Genomic DNA, 19,328 nt, shown 5'->3' on the forward strand with positions numbered 1-19,328 from the left:
AAATTAATTAAAAGACTTCTACAAGACAATACAATGTGTTTGTCTCTTGTCTATATATTCTTCCAACTAATGTCAACTAACTAATCATCAATACACCGTAGATTACTAATGACAGTTGTCAGTTTTATTGTCAAAATACATTTGGTACATAAAGCGGTTTATAAGATTGCATTAAGATAAAGAAGCCAGTGCATGTACAGTATATACAAGAAGAAAGCATGAGAAAGAAGTAGAAAATGTTAGTTATTGCTAAGTATTATCATTGGCTGGCCTGTGAGACTTCACTTCCCTTTTAAACATGTGCTTGTCCCTCGCAGCTGATGAAACTCATCACTGCAAGATACTTAAAATAAATAATATAAACATCTATAAATGAAAAAACAAACAAACAGGTATCTGTATCTTATGTGAGTCCACAATTTTGTTGCCAGAGGGTTGGCGGTTTACCCATAAGTAACATCATCAGTGAAAAAATATCACTGTAACTGTCGGCAGCAACCTACTGCTGGATGACTTGAAGGTGAAAAACATTCTGTACTATAATGCAAGTGGGAAACGACACCTTGCCCACCACGTTTGTCACTGGCCACGTGTGTTTGCCTGCTGCAGATCTGAAATGATGTGACCGGTCAGAGTTAGCAAGCATTGTGGTTGTGTAGCTCCACCTAAAACACTGTCGGTGTCATTTTCTTCACTACAGTACATTCCTCACAACATTCCCACATGTTAACATTTGGGGATTGTGTGTCTAGTGTTTCTAACATCCTGTCCTACGAATGCTGGGACACTAACACGTAAAGTCTGGGGATGTAACAGAGAAACGTTAAACTAACATCTCCATAAACTTAGTAACACTGAAACAAACAACATACTATTGTAATAACCTGCAATAAAGGGTCTGTCTTGGTCTCAGGGGCCCATTAACAGCGCATGAGTGTAGCTCACTCCCTTTATCGACAGCTTTACACTGTATTAGGCTGTTAAAACAGGTACATGGAGGTACTGGCAGGGACGAAGGCTAGAATACATTTGACTTAAAAGTAGCTACATTCAAATGGCCTTAATGTGCCTAACAGTATGTCTTACTCACATGTGATTTATCTTTAAGAGGCTGCCGTGGTAAATGGCCAGCTGAGAGACCCCGTCTAACCCTGCCAAACAGCAGGGGGATCGAACTGCAGCTCAGCAGGCAGCGGTATCCGTGTTACATTCAGTGGAGTCCTGCTGAAAAACAGCATTGTACAATACAGGAGCGTGGACTGTAGTTTCATCTGGTTTCTAGACTGAACATCTAAGCCCACAACCTAGGTCTCATTTAAGTGAAATATAAAGGCACATAAAATCTAACGTTGATACCACTCTATGAATAATGTTCCTATTCCTACAGAGGTGTGAGATTTGCTTGTTGTAAGTCCTGTAGTCACGGTGGGACCTACACTGAGCTTGAGAACTGAGCACATCTCTCCACTGAACAGTCTAATAAATTAAAATGGTCCAATTCTGGTCAAGAGAGACCCCTGCAGTCAGAGTACTCGTGGCGGTTCAGAGGTTTTCATGGTCCGGCTCTGAACCAGTCGCTTGTTGGTTCTGTCACATCTGTTTCCAGAGGAAGATGAGGCTGTGGAGGCCACGACAGTGATTCAGTTCAATACACGTCATGTAACTAACAGTGTTCTAAGACCGACGTCTGTATGTGTTCAGTATTATTGCTTTGACAAATAGTTAAACTTATACTTACTGAAATGTTTAAGCTTGATAAAGTGGCCCAGCAGTTTCTTCAATGGGTTCTGTAATACAAAATAAAAAGAAAGTATGTGAACATGTTTCCAGCTCTCTTTCTCAAAATATAAGCGAACAGACAACAGTTATTTTCTGTGCACGCTTGTTTCTGACACAGCTGCAAAAGTTTTTATCCCAAAAAAGGGGAACTGCACACAGATTGTTCAAGTTTGCTTTGCACCAGGGACACTGAACGATCTACAGAGGATTACTTAACGCTCAAGTAATATTTGTCACCAGTGACTCATTCGCGTTAGGCTTGAATGCCACACATTTAAGGTTTTTACTTTACGAGTAAAAGTAAAAGAACTAATTCGTTAGTTTCTCTTGGTGTAAAAGAGACTGTGTCAACATATACTTTATTTGAAACATGCTCATGATCTCAGCTGCAGCCACTGTTTGGGATTCGGACTGATGCATCTAATAGAGCTTTCTGGAAAACCGCTGCTGTATTTTACCCAGATTCAGCAATCTTACCACGTAGAGGTCGTTTGTGTGACTTGCGTTGATGCAGCATGACCCCGATAATCAGCGCCGCGCCGACCAGCACGACAGCCAGCACTGAGAAACTGGTGATGGCTGCCAGTTTCCACACGTCGGGCGTTTCCTCCACATGTTTACCTATGGATTCAACAAAAAGCACACCTTAAACTGCAGCACTTGTAGAGAGGACAGCCATGTGTGAATAAGTTGTGGTGGGGGACAGTAATTTACATTTTCAGTGTCTGAGTCAGTGTCTTACATGTGTTGCATGAAGGGGTCTTTGGGTACTGCTTGCACGATGCGCACGCCACACACACATCCAGATCTGCGTTCCAAAACTCTGAACTGCCACACTGACCTGCACAAACACCACAGAGCAAGTCTCGGTTATCATGACACTTGACACACTCATACTCCACTGGGAGACAATGTGTCAACTATTTAACACTGTTAAAGTTTTATGGTATTAGTAATCCATGGAGAGCCTCACTTGAGACTGATGCAACTGCAGTGAAACAAACCAAACAATAACCAGGTGACTTGCAGGAGGGGTTATATCAGATGTAGTTAGAAGAGGTTTGGGGAACTAAGTGGTTTTCTTCTTCTTATAAAATGAAACTGGGAAATTCCGGTCAGATTGCTGATGAAACTTTATTGCCTGAGAGAGAATTACTCAGTAACTTTGGGCGCAGGAGCAGACGAGCAGCGTGAGAAGAGCAGGATGTTTTCACAGCGGTCTTCCGCTGAATTGTTTTGTTTCTGTGCACGCGTGAGAGTTCCAGCGAATAAATGAATGCGTCTGTGAGAAAAAGACGTTGACAGTGGTTACGCTGGGACAGAAAAGGTCTACCTCTGTGGACACAATGGGACACTTTATCTCTCTCTTCGCGGTGGCCGGAACAGCTGAACAATTAAAGCTGAGCATTTCATAGGAAGCACAAAGATATGATGCAGTTAATGCCGACAGAAATCTGAATGGAGACACTGTTGAGGTGTTTTTATGGTATGTGGTTTTCTCTGCAGGTTGAACATCCTGGATTTGGTAAAGAGACATTTATGCATCAGTGCTCCCTGGTTATGCATGAAGTAGCTGAAAAACAACAACTACAGAGCAGCATTACAACACAAAGTCCACATAACAAGGTGAATAAACAATAACATCAGGCATTACAGCCTCTAAAGACGGCTTCTATTGTGTCTACCATGGTAACAAAGAACCACTGGAAGAACAAACTGAGTCATCAAACTGGCTGCTTTTGTCATCACTAAGAGCAATACCCAAACAATTAGAGAGGCGTCTTCGCTGTGAACCCAAAGTAGATCAATTAATTCATGAGAAACCGTGGTCACTTTAATGACACGAGCAGCAGCTCGTGAATACTGTGGCATCAAGAGGAAGAGTCCAGACCAGCATGCTCCAACACGAGCTGATGAGATAAAACTAGAAACAAAACCCAGCACGACAGGATTACACATAAATGAAACAAGAGAATAACGCCTACAGTTGTTTGATGAAATGATTATGATTGCACATAGTGCTGCACTTCATTTATTACTAATGCTACAAATTCAGTGTGTACATGATTAAGTCATTTAATGATTTCAGCTAAAATAAAAGTCCTTTAGTCAAAACAGTACTTTACTAGTAGAATAGGCATAATGTAGCCTACAGACCCTGCAAGTTTTTTATATGACTTAAATTACATTCTTAATGATGTAATTATTAGAGTAATGTAATGATTGTGCACGTATTTAGTTTATCCCAGTAGGTTCCTCTATTTTCATTAATGGAAAGGATGAGAAGATCAATAAGGTAAGAAAAAAGGACAAAAGTACAAAAACATTTCTGCTGCAAAAATCTATGTTCATTTTGTGATGTAAGCCTTAAACAGCTATTTAAATGGATCTCTAATGTCTAAAAGGGAAAAACCCATAGAAGTCTCATATAGGTAATGTTTTTATAATGAGTAAAAACAAATCTGCACATCTCGATATGATTTGGAGATTATTTTAAGTATTGAAATAACTTACATACTGTCAACTGAGCAATTAAAACTGGGTAATGTTTGTCATTTCTGCCTGTCAAAAGATGCTCCGGAGATGCATTATGGGAAATGTAGGTGATGTGTGATGCTAAATTGGCAGAGTTCCCCTTTAACAGACTTTAAATACACACATGAACCTAAATCTTTATCACAGAGGATTTATACATCAAATACCTGGGAAATATTTTAGATTCTTTAACATCCAGAATCAAGTTTAAACCTCAAAACCCGAATAATATTTCATTTCCCCAAGAGATCCAGATTCTGCATTTCACATGTACTTGACACCCAGTCAGCAGAGGTCAGTTGCAGCCTGAAGGCACCTGCTCAACAAGTCATATTTGAGGCATTTTGGCCTCTGACTCTCTGGTTATGTTAGAACCACATGCTCAGTCCCTCAGAGACTGTCCGTCCTCCACGGCCAGCTCGCCTGCAGAGCCGGGCTGACTCATTTTATAGCCACAGTCACAATAAAAATGTGTCACGTCTTGAAAGCATTCCTCCTGATGACTTCAGCTCTGCATCATCCACAACGTCCAACTGGCCTCGTGTTCCCGGGTTCAAAAAGTCACCGAAAGGAGCCGAGCCTCGCCTGCTGGTTGACCTCTATACCAAACCACATCCAAGAAGAAGTGGAGCGTTGGTTGCTCTAAGCAGACAACAACCTGAAACTGCTGATGAACGTGATAACATCGTTTCCACTACAGACTTCTGAGCAGTGAGCTAAACCTCAAAAAGAAATGACTCTGCTGCAGGTGTTTCAGTGCCATTTTTAATGTTTCATTCCTGAGGGACCACGCATGAACTGCAACATCCCCATCACACAGCACTATGTCTCAATGTTAGGAAGCAGCAGGCATCAACATTTGACTGCAAACAGGCTTGAGTCCATCCTTTAGAGTTCATCACATAAGAGTCATCGACAAATCTCAGCACCTAGCCTGACAAACAGTGTTAGTGGGTGTGGGGGTGCTGTTTTTTGTCATTTAAGGGTGGGTGGACCAACAGCTGATATCCAGATGTAGCCTAAAGATGGCTTCACAGGAGAGATTCTAGATCAAACATGGTTTGAGTTTAGTTTGTTTAAAGGAAAAACTGCATTTGGCAACTGTCTCTCCTGAGGAAATCATCTTAATCCATGGAGTTATTCAACTTTTTGTGTTTTCAGTTCAGGATCATTGGATGAAATCCAAATTCCAGAGGGCTGTGGAAACCAAGTGAAAAGCTCACTTTTTGTTACTTTGACAAAGTAACAAAAAGGCATTTTTGGTCCAAAATGGACACAGGCCCTTCACACTTTCCATGTGGCCTGTCCTCCTCACCCAGGGGCCACGGATGGATTGGGTGAAATAAGGCGATCGGAATGCGGAACCGGTGAGAAAGGCAGCTGGTAAAGGAAGCGACTGAGTAAGCAGAGCCACTATCTGACTCCATTATAGGGAGATCAGAGCAGCAACACTGTGAATCCATGTTCACAGAAAACCAGGACCTGTTCTCACAAATCAAAGCCAGGACTTCTTACATGAACCTGAACAAAGTCACATAATAAACACGGGAACAGTTTGGATTAGGGTGGTGGTGGTGGTGGTGGTGGTGGTGGTGGGTTAAAGAAAAGTTCTTGTACTTACTTTTCTGTGCGCTCACAATATGAAAATTCGCCACAGCCGCTATAATAAGTCCACAAATCGCGCAGAGAGCGTTTGAAGCCATGATGTCTGCGGGTGAAGAGCTGCTCGCTGTCGGCTGCGCAATTCCCGAAAGTTCATCTGATTAACAATCCGTGCTGGTTTTCAGCATGGAAAAGCGAGCATCAGAGTGAGTCACCCCGGAGGAGTCTGCGCCTTGTTTTAATAGCGCACACACCCACGCTAACAGTTCAAGTCCTATGAGTCATTTCCTATGTACTGTACTGCTCGGATTCTCTGTGCGCACTCCCGACTCACAGGAAACTCCACTACAGACTATGTGGTTTCATTAGCGAGACTTTCACTGTAAACCTCCTCAGGTATGACAGGTTTCTGTGCATTTATTTCATACTTTGTGGCCACACCCTGAGGATGTTTCTCCACTTTTTTTTTTTTTTTTTTTTTTGTTTGTTTGATCCAGGAGAGTCTGTGTAGTCTGGATTTAATAGTGTTCTCATTGTTATTACCACGCCTGTCGACGTCATCCAGACCCCTGTGCCAAAAAACACAACTCTCTGTGAGTGTGAGTCCCATCCACAGAAAAAGAGAAACAGCAAGCTGAGTAAAAACAAAAAACAAAAAAAACAACCCAACACATGACATGCACTCGTTTTTTTTTTTTTAAGTTTTAAGGCTTTAAAGAAAGTCAGCTCTTAAAAGTATCTTTGCGTCATCTGCGGACACACGAGTGACAACGCGGTGGTCTCCGCTTTGGAAAACGCTCATGTGTGTGTGTCCTTGACGCAGGGTGGTGTTACTGACGTCCCGGGCTGGGTGTAGTCTGCTGCTGCTGCAGCACAAATATGCAATAACAAAGCCAGTGGACGCATGCCTGGAGTGCTATCAGGTTGGCCCCTGTCACAGCATTGTCTCATACATTAATGAAGACCATCGGTTACTACGACATCTGCACTCTGTGCTATACAAAATCATCACTTAGCACAAACTGCCCAGTTATTTATGACAGGTTGTGCCTAAACAACCTCTGCCCATGTATTCTTAACAATAAAACTGTTCTTGCTTTTGCCAACATTACAGTCAATTCCTGTGGGGGACTCTTAGTTAACTGTTCCCAAATGCCTGATAAACTTTTTCTTGTTCTTTTTTTTTTTGTTCTTACATATTCCCTCCTTTTCTCTCTGCAGCCTGGAACTTTTTATGTGTGCGCTACATGGTGTGAACTGCCTTTCCCACAAGAACTAACGTCAAACAGACGCTCACCAACCTCCCAGTAAATAGCTCATATCATCAGAACAGAGGGAAGGGGGGGATTCATTGGCTCAATTAGGTTAGAAGCATGTTGTTAAACAGATGTTTTTGTACTCAACTGTCACAGCTAACCTTTAGGAAAGCAGTCTTAGAGGACCTGGAGCAGCACAGTCCACTAAGGACACCCATATGAGCTGACTTTCCACTGGAGTGATTTCATCAGTAATGAGGCACTATAAGCTGCAGATGTTGTGTCAAACTCTCCAATGGGAACCATGGCAACAAGATGAACACACACAGAGGACCTTGCCCAAGGTGATCCAAACCCTCCTGTATGTGCTGACTGCGTGCCAAAGCTCGCTGATGTTTCTCAGACGTTGTTAATGCTATAGCCTAACAAAAGAAGTTAGACAATCGTGGCTGTTGTACGTTATGTATTAGAAACATATTTAGTTGTACACATGCAATCTGATGGTTTCTTTAAATGCAGAAGTTTAAACCAGCAGGACAAAACAATTCAAACAAATCCTTCAGGGAGATCAACTATGTACCACTGCAGTTCCAAGTTCTTCAATACATTAGAAAACACTAGAGAAATATGTAAATGTTTGTTAAAAGAGAAGATGTTTAAGATGGAAAGAATGGCAAAAACAGGAAAATAGTGCAGAGCAGCTCAACATGTAAGAACATCACTGTGTGCACTGTGTTTATTAACTACAGCACAACACTCTTGTTAGATGTGTCACTATCTGTTTGGTCACAAAATTAATCACCAACTGGCAATGTTGTGGTAAAACAAGTCTTTCCAAAGAAAAAAAAAAAATACTACAGGGAAACAGACTCATCTGATCCCTGAAACGTTTTGCCTCTGAATAAATCTTCAGTTCCTTTCCCTGTTCTCTATTCTTTGTCTCCTCCTTTGGTTCTTTCTACCGTTTTCTTTTATTCATTCCTCTATGTGAATTAGGTGATGTAGATGCGGTGGAAGTCGTTTGCTCCGAAGGCACAGTTGCACTTGGGGCACTTCCTCTGTCTGGTGTCGTAACGCATCTTCAGACATTCGTAGCAGAATACGTGGAAACACTTGGTAAGCACCGTCTCCTTGTCTCGTGTGTTGCAGCAGGGGCAGCGCAGCTTTGCCTGGAGACAGAAAAATTCTTTGTATATGGGCCAAATACCAATTTGCCAACACTTATACCTCTCGTCACTGTATGGTAACGCAACTCACACTTGAGGGTGTAGCAAGTAATATTTCTCATATGCCCAAAGCACAAAGTAGTCATAATATTTGCTGAGGTTTGAGCTCACTTTCTGGCTCATACTCACAAATGAAAAACTGCCAGCCAATCAAGCAAATTACAAAACTGTTGTACTGTGCTGGTGTTTTGTAACTCCCTCGTCACTAAAAAGGGTTAATTAAAGTTGTAAACTTCTCTGCACATAGCCAACATTCTCTCTTTCTCACCTTGTACTGGTTAATCTCCTCCTGGAGGATCTCATCAGCGTCAGAGTAAACCTCCACCTTCTTCTGTTTCTCCAGCTTCCGCCTCAGCCGGGATAGATCCTCCTAGATAGCAACACAAGAAGAAACATTTAACAAAGAACCTTGGTGCAATCTTTCATTTGGAACCTCAGAAGTGACTCGTGTGAGTTTGGAGGGACTTTGGAGTGATATCCTCAGTAGTGAGAAGCAACATACCTGTGCTCGTTTCAGGTTACTGCTCTCCCTCTCCCGGGCTGTGCGGTTCTCAGCCACGGACACCTGGATCTCCTTAAGCTTGGCTTGCGTATGCTCCAGCTGCACCTTCAGGTCCTCTGCCAGCTGGGCAGCCTCCACCGCCTGCAGCAGGAAAGGAACCGGACATACTCAATAATAATAATAAAAAAAAAAAAGCCTACTGATGAAATTCCTGAGCTGTAATGTGTTTGGTGGTGGTACAGTAAGCTTGGACAAAACTTCCTGAGTCTACACTTCAGATATACAGTTGGGAACTACTGCAGTCTGTATTTTAAAATACTTTTTAGTGCAGATGGTGCTTTTTTTCCCAATCTCTGACTCTGAATAAGTTGTTTGATGAATATATTTTAAAAAATTCAATCAATGTATTTACATAAGCAATACAATGACCTCATTAACTTTTCCCCAGTGCACTGTTTTTTGCAGTTTTAGTAGTTAGGTAGTTGGTGGCAATTACCAGAAATATGTGACACAAGTAAGCACCTGCAAAAATCAGGGCAGACACTGAGTTTAATTTACTAACAATGTAGCTCACTAATACAAAGTTTTAGGCTAAAAAACCCCAAAAATCTCAGATGCCAAAATTTTAAACAAGCACCTGAACACAGTTCTGGCATACGCTTTTATTAACATACTGCATTGTGTTTACATTTAGGACAGCAGCATCTGGCAACAATCAAATCATCTGATGGTGATCAAATCTGAAATCTAAGTACTAACAGTATAGTAAATGACATCTCTCTTCTTACCTTCCTCTTGTTCAGTTCTAGTGCTTGTGTGCGGACAGCCAGCTCTTTTTCCAGAGCGGCCAGTGTGCTCTGCAGGACCCCCTCTTTTTCTTCTAGCTTCTGCACAACCAGCAGCTGGGCATCAACCTGACAGAGTCAGCAAAAGTAACAGGTTAATACTTCAATATCCCGACACAATAAAAACGATCAATGTTGGTTAAAAAGTTATATTCACCTGGGTTTTGAATGTGAGAACCTGGTCAGCCAGTTCCTCCTTCTCTTCTTTCAGCAGCTTGTAGATCTGGTTAGATTTGATTCGTTCACTCATCAGCTTGAAATTGGCGTCATCCTTCTCTCTCAACTGCTGCAACAGCCGGCTGTTCTGTTCCTGCATGTCTTCGAAGGCCTGGCCTGTCACATCCATCTCACTCAGCAGGGCTTCCTCCTCCTCAAAAAAACACACAGTTGTCAGTGATCAAAGACAGTGTATTTATTGTTGCTTCTTAACTAGTTTAAAAAACAGAGGGTCTATGTTTCATCACCATTTGAAGACATTTGCATGAAATAAACTCATAAAAACACAGTAGTGACTGTGAAATATCTAAAACTAATCCATGTGTATGAAATCAAAATGTCTGTAAAATATTAAGACCATTTATTTCCTTGTTTTACAGATGTAAGAATGGAGTAGGCAGCATTTTCTCTTCCCAACTCCTTCCCAAAAAACATTAAAAACTGCACACAAAGAAAACATGATCTTTTGACTAATACATTTTCCAAGATTCATCATATTACTCCATGTTATTCATTACATTACACCTTTACTTTCTTAAGGTACATCTGCTTGGATTTCTGTGCTACAGATTTTACTTTGCTGCCTTTGCTGAATTATTGATTCATGCCAAGTGAACCAAAATTACAAGCCAACTAAGGCCTATAAAAAAGGTAACATGGACTCACAAGTAGCTTGTTTATTGGGCTGTTTTGGTAACCTGTCATTGTGCAATTCCGACAAAATTCTATTCTGGCAGCCAAATCAAACACATAAGTCCAACACCCAGATAAGAAGGAAAACGTAAATAACTGAATATATCATTATCAGTCCAGAGTGTATTTTACCTTCTGTTAATTATGTTCTACAAGACCTCCCAAGCATGAGAAGCTGCAGGCTATCAAAAGTCAACATCTGTTGTCCCCTTATGCTCACAAGGTGGTACGGACTAACAGTTAATTTAAAATACAGTCAAAGGCCTTTTTCATTGGGTGTAATTTCCTGAAAATCTATCCAATTACATGTACTTTTTCATTGCAAGTGTATAGAAAACCTGTATTGTTCAGTGATGTCACAGAAACTAAAAGAGATGATTCTCAGATTCTTTTGGTGAAGATTCATGGATCACTAACAGCTAAATGAATATCATGGCAAAACAGAAATATAACAGTACATTATCTAATGGGTGTATGGACCATCTACACAGTTCAAGTTTTACCTTTACAAAGACGCTTCCTAATAAACATGACGCAGGGTCAGATAACGGTTTTATATTTTCACCCAAAAAGTGCTGCTCTTGTGGAGTTTTCTGATGTACTCATGCAACTAATTATAGATACAAGATCTACAAGATAACACAGCTATTTAAGTAAGCTCAGACGTGACACTAGTTTACATAGTTACTTAATCTGGGTGGCTCACCCAAAAAGATTCGTCCCCACCCAGAATGTTTGTTCTCAATTTTTGCATCGATACATTTTCCCCATAAATGTCAACATGATCATGAAGTCAACTGGCTAGTCGCATTTAAATAACATGCCAGTGTCAGCTTTCAATTCCTCTTTAGTGGTCTAAGATTAGGTGAAGCTTTCTCTTAGTCAAATGTGACACTCATTGCACGACTCTCGTTTTTAACATGAGTAGCTTGCTTATATTCATATCTGCTGGAGTTTAAAGTTGGGAGTAAGGAGCTGATGATGCATGTCTCATTTCTTCCAGCTCTGTGCATCGGCTCTCACGTTTACATGTGCTCAGCATCATAGCATCGGTAAACAGCATTTAAAAACACTGGATAAATGCTTAATAATAATTACACACTGTGGCTGAACCCTTAAGGTTGTTGAGCAAAAGTGCTCAGGTAGAAGTAAAGGCAAAGGCTTTAAACATAGCATACCCTAGTAGTCTGTTTAGGATGCACCATCCAGAGTTTGACTCTTGGCTGGAGGACCATTGTTGCACTTCATACCACTCTCCTTATCCACATCCCTTGTCTCTATTCATATAAAGCCAAATAAATGCAAAAATGCATTCTATTCTGCCCCCACTTACATGCTACGATATTCTTCCAAAAAATAAAACACACAGATACCTGCTTAGTGGCGACAAGTTTCTTCTGTAGATGCTCAATGGTCTCTTCCGCAACTCTGATCTTCCTGAGAGCATCTTCATCGGCCAGCTTCTTGCTTTCCTTCCTCTCTCTCTCCTCTAGCTCGCGCACTCTCAACCTCAGCTCTTCCACCTGGTTCGAGACAGAATGGGAATTGTATGTAACTATGACGTTATAAGCAGTTAACAGACACATTTGTTGATGCATTTCAAAAGGAAATGTGCCAAAGAATTACAAAAAAAAGGCAAGAAACAACAGAACTAACCTCAGCTTTAGATTTGCGCTCAGCTGCCATGAGCTGCACTTTGTCCCTCTGCTCCTTTGGGGCTGACTTATACATGTCCAACAGGAGCTTCATCTCTTTCTGTGACTCCTGGGCTTTCCTGTGACAAAAATATTACATTTAATCACATATAATTACTGGCATAGATTTAAACTCTTGATTACACTCCAGCCTAATGACACTGTTGCTGGTAAAACAGAACACTGAGCCTTGGATGGTGGTGATGCTTTGCTTTGCTACAATTGCATGTGTGTCTAATTTTTTATAGCATATTATAGCGGCTTATATGAATATGAAATGTTGAGTGACGCAAAGTGTGAGTGAGGCCAAAATAGATTTTTTTACAAGTAAAAGTGGAATTAAATAAAAGAGAGATGTACTTGAGTTCTATTCTGAGCATCTTCAGTGTGTCCGAGTCCTTCCTCTTCAGCTCATCGCTGCGCTGCCTCTCTCTCTCACGCTCTCTCTCTCGTTCTCGTTCAGCCTCCCTCTCCCTCTCTCTCTCCCTTGCCCGCTGTCTCTCCAGTTCCTTCCTCCTCTCCTCCTCCTCTTCCTGGTCTTCATCCTCTTCTTTCTTCACCTCAATGCTGTCACTCGTCGTTTCCTCTAGAATCAGAACCCCTGTGTCGCCACTTTGACAACGCAACTATTGAAAAAGAAAACAATTACTGTCACACTCTAGATGGTGTTAAAGATTACAGTCTTTATAGGAAATGTATCATTGCTAATGTATCTGTCGTAATCCAATTATGGTTTTGCCAAAAACAGCTCTTTGAATCTGAAACCATTAAATCACGTCATCTACCTTATTGATCTCCATTTGCGTTTCCCGCAACTTCCTCTTATAGCGCTGAACATCGCCTTTCAACTGCAGGTTGTGGTTTTGAAGGCTGCTGATTAAGTGTCGCATCTCCCTGTTGATTGGTCCTGAGACAGCAGACACAAAGGATGAAAGTTAGACTCACACACAACACAGTCAGTGTGTGGTTTGGTTTTGAGTCATTCAACATCATCTAAAGCAGTAAATGATAAGCTTAACTGTATGATGAAAGGGAGTGACATCATCACACAGATAACATAATATGCATTAGTGTGCTTATGAATGTGTTGCTTAATATTCACCTAAGTATTATCCTCAAATGACTGTAATTTACAAAAAACTGTTTGCATTTCTTAAATATGTGATCCTTGAAGTGCATCACTATGACATAATTTCCATTTTATTTTGCAAAGGCTTCTTTACTGACGTGAGAGTGTGTGTCTAAAAATATACCTGCTTGCTCGTTAGCTGCGAGGTTCTGCTCAAACTCAATGCGCAGCATCTCATACTCTTTGCGCACCTGGGCCAGGGTATCCTCCAGCTGGATAACCTCAGTCCGGAGTTTCTTCTGAAGTGACAGCTCATCACTCTGCACAGTTGGAAACAGTAGGATAACACACACAAACAGGCTGAAATTGCTGCATTCAAACAGTTACCTGTGGGGATAAAACTCTGAAAAAGCATTAGGTCAAGGGGCAATTAACTTTTTAAGGAGTCTTATGATTTCTCTGTTGTATAAACCTTGTTTATTTATTAGAGCATTATTAGAACAACATAACACGTTTATACAAATATATGCTCAATGTTACCTCCATGTGCTCAATCTGTCGGAGGTGGGCATTCTTCGCAGTAAGCAAGAGAGCCCGCGCCTCATCCAGCTGGGTTTTAACCCCAAGAGACTCATTGTACAGAAGGGAAAACTGAGACTGCAGACATTTGTACTCTAGAGTCTCTTTCACAACTTCTTCTGGAATATTACGCAAGTCCATCTAAAAAAGACAGAGACCACAGTGAATGTGAAACAATAGGAATCTTTTACCTCGAGCCGCACTACATCATTTGCAGATTTACAAGATCACTTGTCCTAAGTAAAAAGCATTTTCCTTACCTTGAGCTTTTCACTCTCCCTCACAGCCTCTTGAAGCTCCACCTGCAGCTTCTCCAATTCTGCCATGCGGCTATTTGCTAACTCCTGGTTGTGCTCCAACTCTGCATTGAGGCTCTCAAACTGATATGAGAGATAAAACATAGATGTATTATGCATATGAGCATGTGCACAGCACATCTACAAGTAAGTTAGGTGCAAATAAATATCCATTATGCAAAATTGATTTAAAACTGGTATGGATGTTCACCTTCTGAATGTTCAGCGTAATCTGCCCTCCAGGTAGTCCACCTGAGCTGCCAGTGCTGCTGTATCCAGACTTTAGCTACAAAACATAAAAAGGTAATTTAAAAATGTACAAAAGAACAAACAATACAAATAATAACATGAAATCTACATTCTCAGGCTGCAGGTTTACTTGTGGTTCCTAGAGTTTCCAAATGTAGAATGGGAGGCAGAGCCTTTAGCTACCAAGCCCCTCTCCTGGGGAACCAGCTCCCAGTTCAGGTTCGGGAGGCAGACATCCTCTCCACATTTAAGACTAGACTTAAAACTTTCCTTTTTTATAAAGCTTATAGTTAGAGATGGATCAGGTGACTCTGAACCATCTCTTAGTTATGCTGATATAGCTTAGTCTGCTGGGGGACCTCTACTGATAAACTGAGCTCCTCTCCTCTCTCCTTTCTCCTGTATTAATGCAAATGCCACCATTGCATGTCATTATCTTTGTGTCTTCTCTCTCCTGTAGTTGTGTTTCCTCCTCTCTGTCTCCCTCTCTCTGTACTTTTCTGCAGGTATCCTCGGCCTGGAGCTGTACATCTCCAGAATCCAGTTCACCTGCCCAATGTTCTTGGTGTTTCTCGTTGTCTTCATTGCCTGATGTTCTTTTCTCTCTTCTCTTTCCACTCACCCCAACCGGTCGAGGCAGATGGCCGCCCACTATGAGCCTGGTTCTGCAGGAGGTTTCTTCCTCTAAAGGGAGTTTTTCCTCTCCACTGTTGCCTAAAGCTTGCTCAAATGGGATTGTTGGGTTTTCTCTATAATTTTTTGTATAAATATTTTCTGTAAGGTCTTAAACCTTACACTGTAAAGTGCCTTGAAAAAAACTTCTGTTGTAAATTGGCACTATACAAATAAAACTGAATTGAATTGAAATCAAATCGACATAGTAAATTTAGGCATCACAGTCAGCTTGTGTATCAGAGAGAAAGAGCATAAACCTATGCCTCATGGACAAATGGACACACAAAGAGGCTCAGTTAAGAAGTGGCACACAAAGTATCACACCTGTTCCATGGCCTCTGCTAGGTGTTTGTTGAGTTTTTGTTCCCTATTGCGGAGTTTCTCAATGTCCCACTGCAGGTCCTCCACGGTCGTCTCCATCTCAGACACCTTGGTCTCCGAGCTGGTCACTTTGTCCACCAACTCATTGTACTGCATGACAATGAGAAAAAAAATATAGATGTTTCATCCATGAAATGTATATACAAACGGTTATGGATGTGCAATCTTCCAATTTTGTCTTTTTCTCTGACACATACTCTCGCACACGTTATATTACAGACACTATCATATGCGCAAACACTCACAAATAGTACCATCATACCTCCATGGACATCTTGTGGTGTCTGCCCTGCAGGAGGGTAGCTAGGTCTCGCAATCGACTGTTCTCATCCAGCAGAGTGTGGTTCATATTGATGATGTCAGACTGGCTATCACTCTCACATGCTGTCAGTAAAGATCAAGTTATCAATGTCTTATTAGAACTTAACTAGCAGGTGTCAAGAAAATCCAGCACACATTTCTGTACACTTACATGTTAACAATAGCATGTGAAACTATTTTTTAATGTAGTAAATAAATATGCTACAAATGTTTCTTTTTCCTATTTGTATGCACACTGCCCGTCCCAAAATAAAGTCACACACTAATATGTTCTTCAACTGTCTTTAGCTTTGATTACAGCACACATTCACCATAGCATTGTTTCAATAAGCTTCTGCAATGTCACAACATTTATTCTGGTCCAGAATTACATTAATTTTTCGCCAAGATTTTGTATTAATGATAGGAGAGTGGGACCGCTGCACAAAGTCTTCTCCAGCACATCTCAAAGATTCTCAATTTGGTTAAGGTCTGAACTCTGTGATGGCTAATCCAAGTGTGAAAATTATTGGTCATGCTCTCTGAACCACTCTTTCACAATTTAAGCCCAATGAATCCTGGCATTGCTATCTTGGAATATGTCTGTACCATCAGGGAGAAAAAAAATCCATTGATGAAATAATCTGGTCATTCAGTATATTCAGGGAGTCAGCTGACCTCATTCTTTGGGCACATAACCCAGTTTTAGTAGTTTCATCAATCTCCTTAGATGTTTTCTTTGTTTGATGCATGGCAATAATATGAACCTTCTGAAACAGATGAACTTTTCCACGACCACAGAGTGTGTCTTCTGACATGGTTGTTTAAGAAATGAGAAGCTACTCACTGCATCAGTTAGGGCTAAATAACTTGATGCCAGCTGAAAAATTATCATCCGTTAAATCCAGGTGTGTTTTTTTTTTGGATGGGCAGTGTATGTGACAATGACTTATCAATAATAAATGCATCAGTAAAAAGGAAGACTTCATAGTTACCTGCAGCCTGGATCTGCTTGCACATGTCATTGATGCAGCTGTGTAGTCTGTCAAAAACACAGACCAAGCAGGCTATAGCTTCTTTGCTAAACTGCATTCGGTCCTGAAGGTGCAGGGTAAGCTCTTCCTCACTGCTGTGCTCCAGCGTGGCCAGGAAACCCTTGGCATTCTCACTTAGTGGAGGAGGGGGTGGCGATGCATCTGCAAACATTCAGAGTAGTATGATAGTATGATAAAATTCATAAGTCACAATTTATTTTTGGAAAAGCTGAAACGAGGTGTCCCCACACAAAAACACTGAATTGGTTCAGCCACTGATGGAGATATCGAACTTGCTGATACATAAAGTTTGAAAAATTTCATGTAATTTAATACATAAAATTAGACACACACAGATAATAGAATCATAATAATAATATTATTATTTTTTTATTATTATAAAAATTAGATACACACAGATAATAGAATTACTATTTAAATACTTCAATAGTTTTGCCAGGTGAATCTTGTAAAACATGTAAGGGAAACTCAAACAGTTGCCTGCTTCAAACTTCTGTCACTTTCTACATGTCTTTAAAAATACTTTGTTTGAAGAATTTTGTTTTTTTGTCTTTCTTGTCTTGTTTATTGTCTTTTCCTTCAAGCCCAATGAATCAAAATCAGAGATTAGATGCTTATTTATATGTAACTACTCTTGTTTGCATTGATAACATGACTAGCCTGAAGCATGGTTTTCTTATAAAAATTCACTTTTACACAATGGTATAAACGGTTAATAAAAATATGTATTATAACAATGCTGTAATCTAATGTGTTAAATCCATGTAAACATAACACTTTAACTGAAATACAGATTAAAGTCAACAGGCAGACTTCACAGTCATTGACAGAACCTTTCAGGAGATTAGCTTTGTTACCTAAAGCACTGCTTACCTGTTGTTGAGTTCTGAGGCAGCGCTGTTGGTGTCATCAACTCTTCTGACCCAGCAGGGGGAGGAGGAGGCTGCTGCAGCTCTTCCTGATGCTCTTCCTGTCGCTCTTCCAGCTGCTGGGGCTGCTGCTGTCCTGCCTGTTCTCCCTCAGTCTGGGCCTCTGGAAGTGGCGGTGGAGGAACGGCAGAGGTTGGTGAAGCCAGGCTGACACCATCTTCTTCCATCGGTGTGGGGTCTGGGAGAGGGGCCGAGGGTGGGGCAGGGGTAGGAGGAGTTTCTGGTTCAATACGTTTGCGAAGAACACGTACATTATCTTCCAACTGAAAACCAGAGGACCACAAATAAACAGGGACAGAAAGATGTGTTAATTTCTTGTTAAAGGCAAGTGTATACGTTTTGAACACGGTAATCTATAATACGTGGCAATATATAATACAGTAAATTATCACCTTAATATTTCTGATGAAACCTCTAAGATCATGTTTCATCTGAAAATTGGGATTGATGTTGTTACAATGTGCAGGACTTACCTGTGACCAGTAACGGTTAACAATCAGCAGGGTGGTGTCATCAGTGGCTTGTCTCTTCTCCAGCTTTTCAATTTTTTCTCGTAACTCATCTTCCATCGCCTGCCTCTGCTCTAAGCGCTCACAGAGCTTCTTATTCTTGAACTGGAGCACCTTCATGTCCATTTCCTCCTGCACAGACCAAATATGGACACCAAGGTAAGAGACATAAAAGGTTCTAGTGGTAGATTTACTACAAATGGTGACTTTTAAGAGTAAACGCTAAATGACTGACCGTAGATGAGACTCCAGCTATGCGTATTGGCTCTATAAGAGTGGTGGTGGTCTTCTCCTCTTTTTTGCTTTTCTTCTCAGGTGGTCCAGGGGGGCTATCCCCTCCCGAGGGACGCTTTCCTCCCCCAGCACCTGACATCTTTCCTTCCCCTGCAAGAAATCAAACTCAACATGAGGACTCTGCGTTTGGATCAGCTTAAATAAAAATGATTAGTGTGCAAATGGTGAACTCATTCATTTGATGACAGCTATCAACGACATTAGCCTTACATTACAAGCGCACGACTAGTATTTTTCACTGAGATTACTACTCTTCTATAGTTCTTGAAATATGTGTTCCTGGATAGTTACAAAAGGGCACTACATAAGCAGCTATTTGAAAAGGCACAAACAATCTCTAATTTCGATTTACCACTAATATTAACGCAAACTAGCAAGCTTGCTAACGCTAGCTATGCTAATGCTAACGTTGATTCTCGGAGTTCTGGTTAGCTAAACGGCGCTCGAGTATTTTTGTTCACGGAAGAACACCACAGCTGTAAGACATATGTACGTATCTTCTACATGCACGGAAACGTGTGAACCATTTTTCAAACAAATATTAACATTACAAACCTTCACAAGGAGCGGTTGAAAATGTAGCTAGCTAAGTCAGGGCATCAAGAGAAGCTACAGGAAGTGACAACAATATACTTCCGTCAAAT

The 19,328-nt window shown here is 41.0% G+C and overlaps 2 protein-coding genes across 3 annotated transcripts; both read right to left on the minus strand.

The window, feature by feature from the left end:
* Positions 1-109: 109 nt before the first annotated feature.
* Positions 110-6,278, minus strand: LOC113156189 (tumor necrosis factor receptor superfamily member 12A). The gene is made up of 5 exons (XM_026351144.1): positions 5,936-6,278; positions 2,522-2,620; positions 2,257-2,400; positions 1,739-1,787; positions 110-1,618 (listed from the first exon to the last, which is right to left on the minus strand). Exons 1-4 carry the CDS (start codon positions 6,015-6,017, stop codon positions 1,747-1,749), a joined length of 366 nt encoding a protein of 121 aa, XP_026206929.1. The 5' UTR covers positions 6,018-6,278; the 3' UTR covers positions 110-1,618; positions 1,739-1,746.
* A 1,343-nt stretch (positions 6,279-7,621) lies between these two features.
* Positions 7,622-19,303, minus strand: rnf40 (ring finger protein 40). Of its 2 annotated transcripts, none has more exons than XM_026351055.1 (20): positions 19,240-19,303; positions 18,626-18,774; positions 18,355-18,522; positions 17,826-18,144; positions 16,893-17,093; positions 15,860-15,981; positions 15,541-15,687; positions 14,504-14,578; positions 14,257-14,376; positions 13,958-14,137; positions 13,602-13,737; positions 13,134-13,255; positions 12,709-12,974; positions 12,311-12,428; positions 12,028-12,177; positions 9,903-10,112; positions 9,689-9,814; positions 8,901-9,041; positions 8,667-8,768; positions 7,622-8,341 (listed from the first exon to the last, which is right to left on the minus strand). In XM_026351055.1, exons 2-20 carry the CDS (start codon positions 18,761-18,763, stop codon positions 8,165-8,167), a joined length of 3,018 nt encoding a protein of 1,005 aa, XP_026206840.1. In that variant the 5' UTR covers positions 18,764-18,774; positions 19,240-19,303; the 3' UTR covers positions 7,622-8,164. The 2 variants fall into 2 exon arrangements, with proteins under 2 accessions (XP_026206840.1, XP_026206839.1); XM_026351054.1 differs by having other exon boundaries at positions 9,903-10,115.
* Between the last annotated feature and the right edge of the window lie 25 nt (positions 19,304-19,328).

This window comes from Anabas testudineus, chromosome 19 (genome assembly GCF_900324465.2).
Source record: "Anabas testudineus chromosome 19, fAnaTes1.2, whole genome shotgun sequence".
In the NCBI taxonomy this organism is placed as follows: Eukaryota; Metazoa; Chordata; class Actinopteri; order Anabantiformes; family Anabantidae; genus Anabas; species Anabas testudineus.

Excerpts from the sequence above, each read along its gene's own strand:
- rnf40 (XM_026351054.1), bottom strand. The coding sequence starts at position 18,763 with ATGTCAGGTGCTGGGGGAGGAAAGCGTCCCTCGGGAGGGGATAGCCCC. Across the intron at positions 18,523-18,625 it reads TAGCTGGAGTCTCATCTACG|GAGGAAATGGACATGAAGGT; the intron begins GTCAGTCATTTA and ends TGGTCTGTGCAG. Across the intron at positions 13,738-13,957 it reads GACAGATTGAGCACATGGAG|AGTGATGAGCTGTCACTTCA; the intron begins GTAACATTGAGC and ends CCAACTGTGCAG.
- LOC113156189 (XM_026351144.1), bottom strand. The coding sequence starts at position 6,017 with ATGGCTTCAAACGCTCTCTGCGCGATTTGTGGACTTATTATAGCGGCT. Across the intron at positions 2,621-5,935 it reads TATTGTGAGCGCACAGAAAA|GTCAGTGTGGCAGTTCAGAG; the intron begins GTAAGTACAAGA and ends GTGTTTGTGCAG. Across the intron at positions 1,788-2,256 it reads ACACAAACGACCTCTACGTG|AACCCATTGAAGAAACTGCT; the intron begins GTAAGATTGCTG and ends TTTGTATTACAG.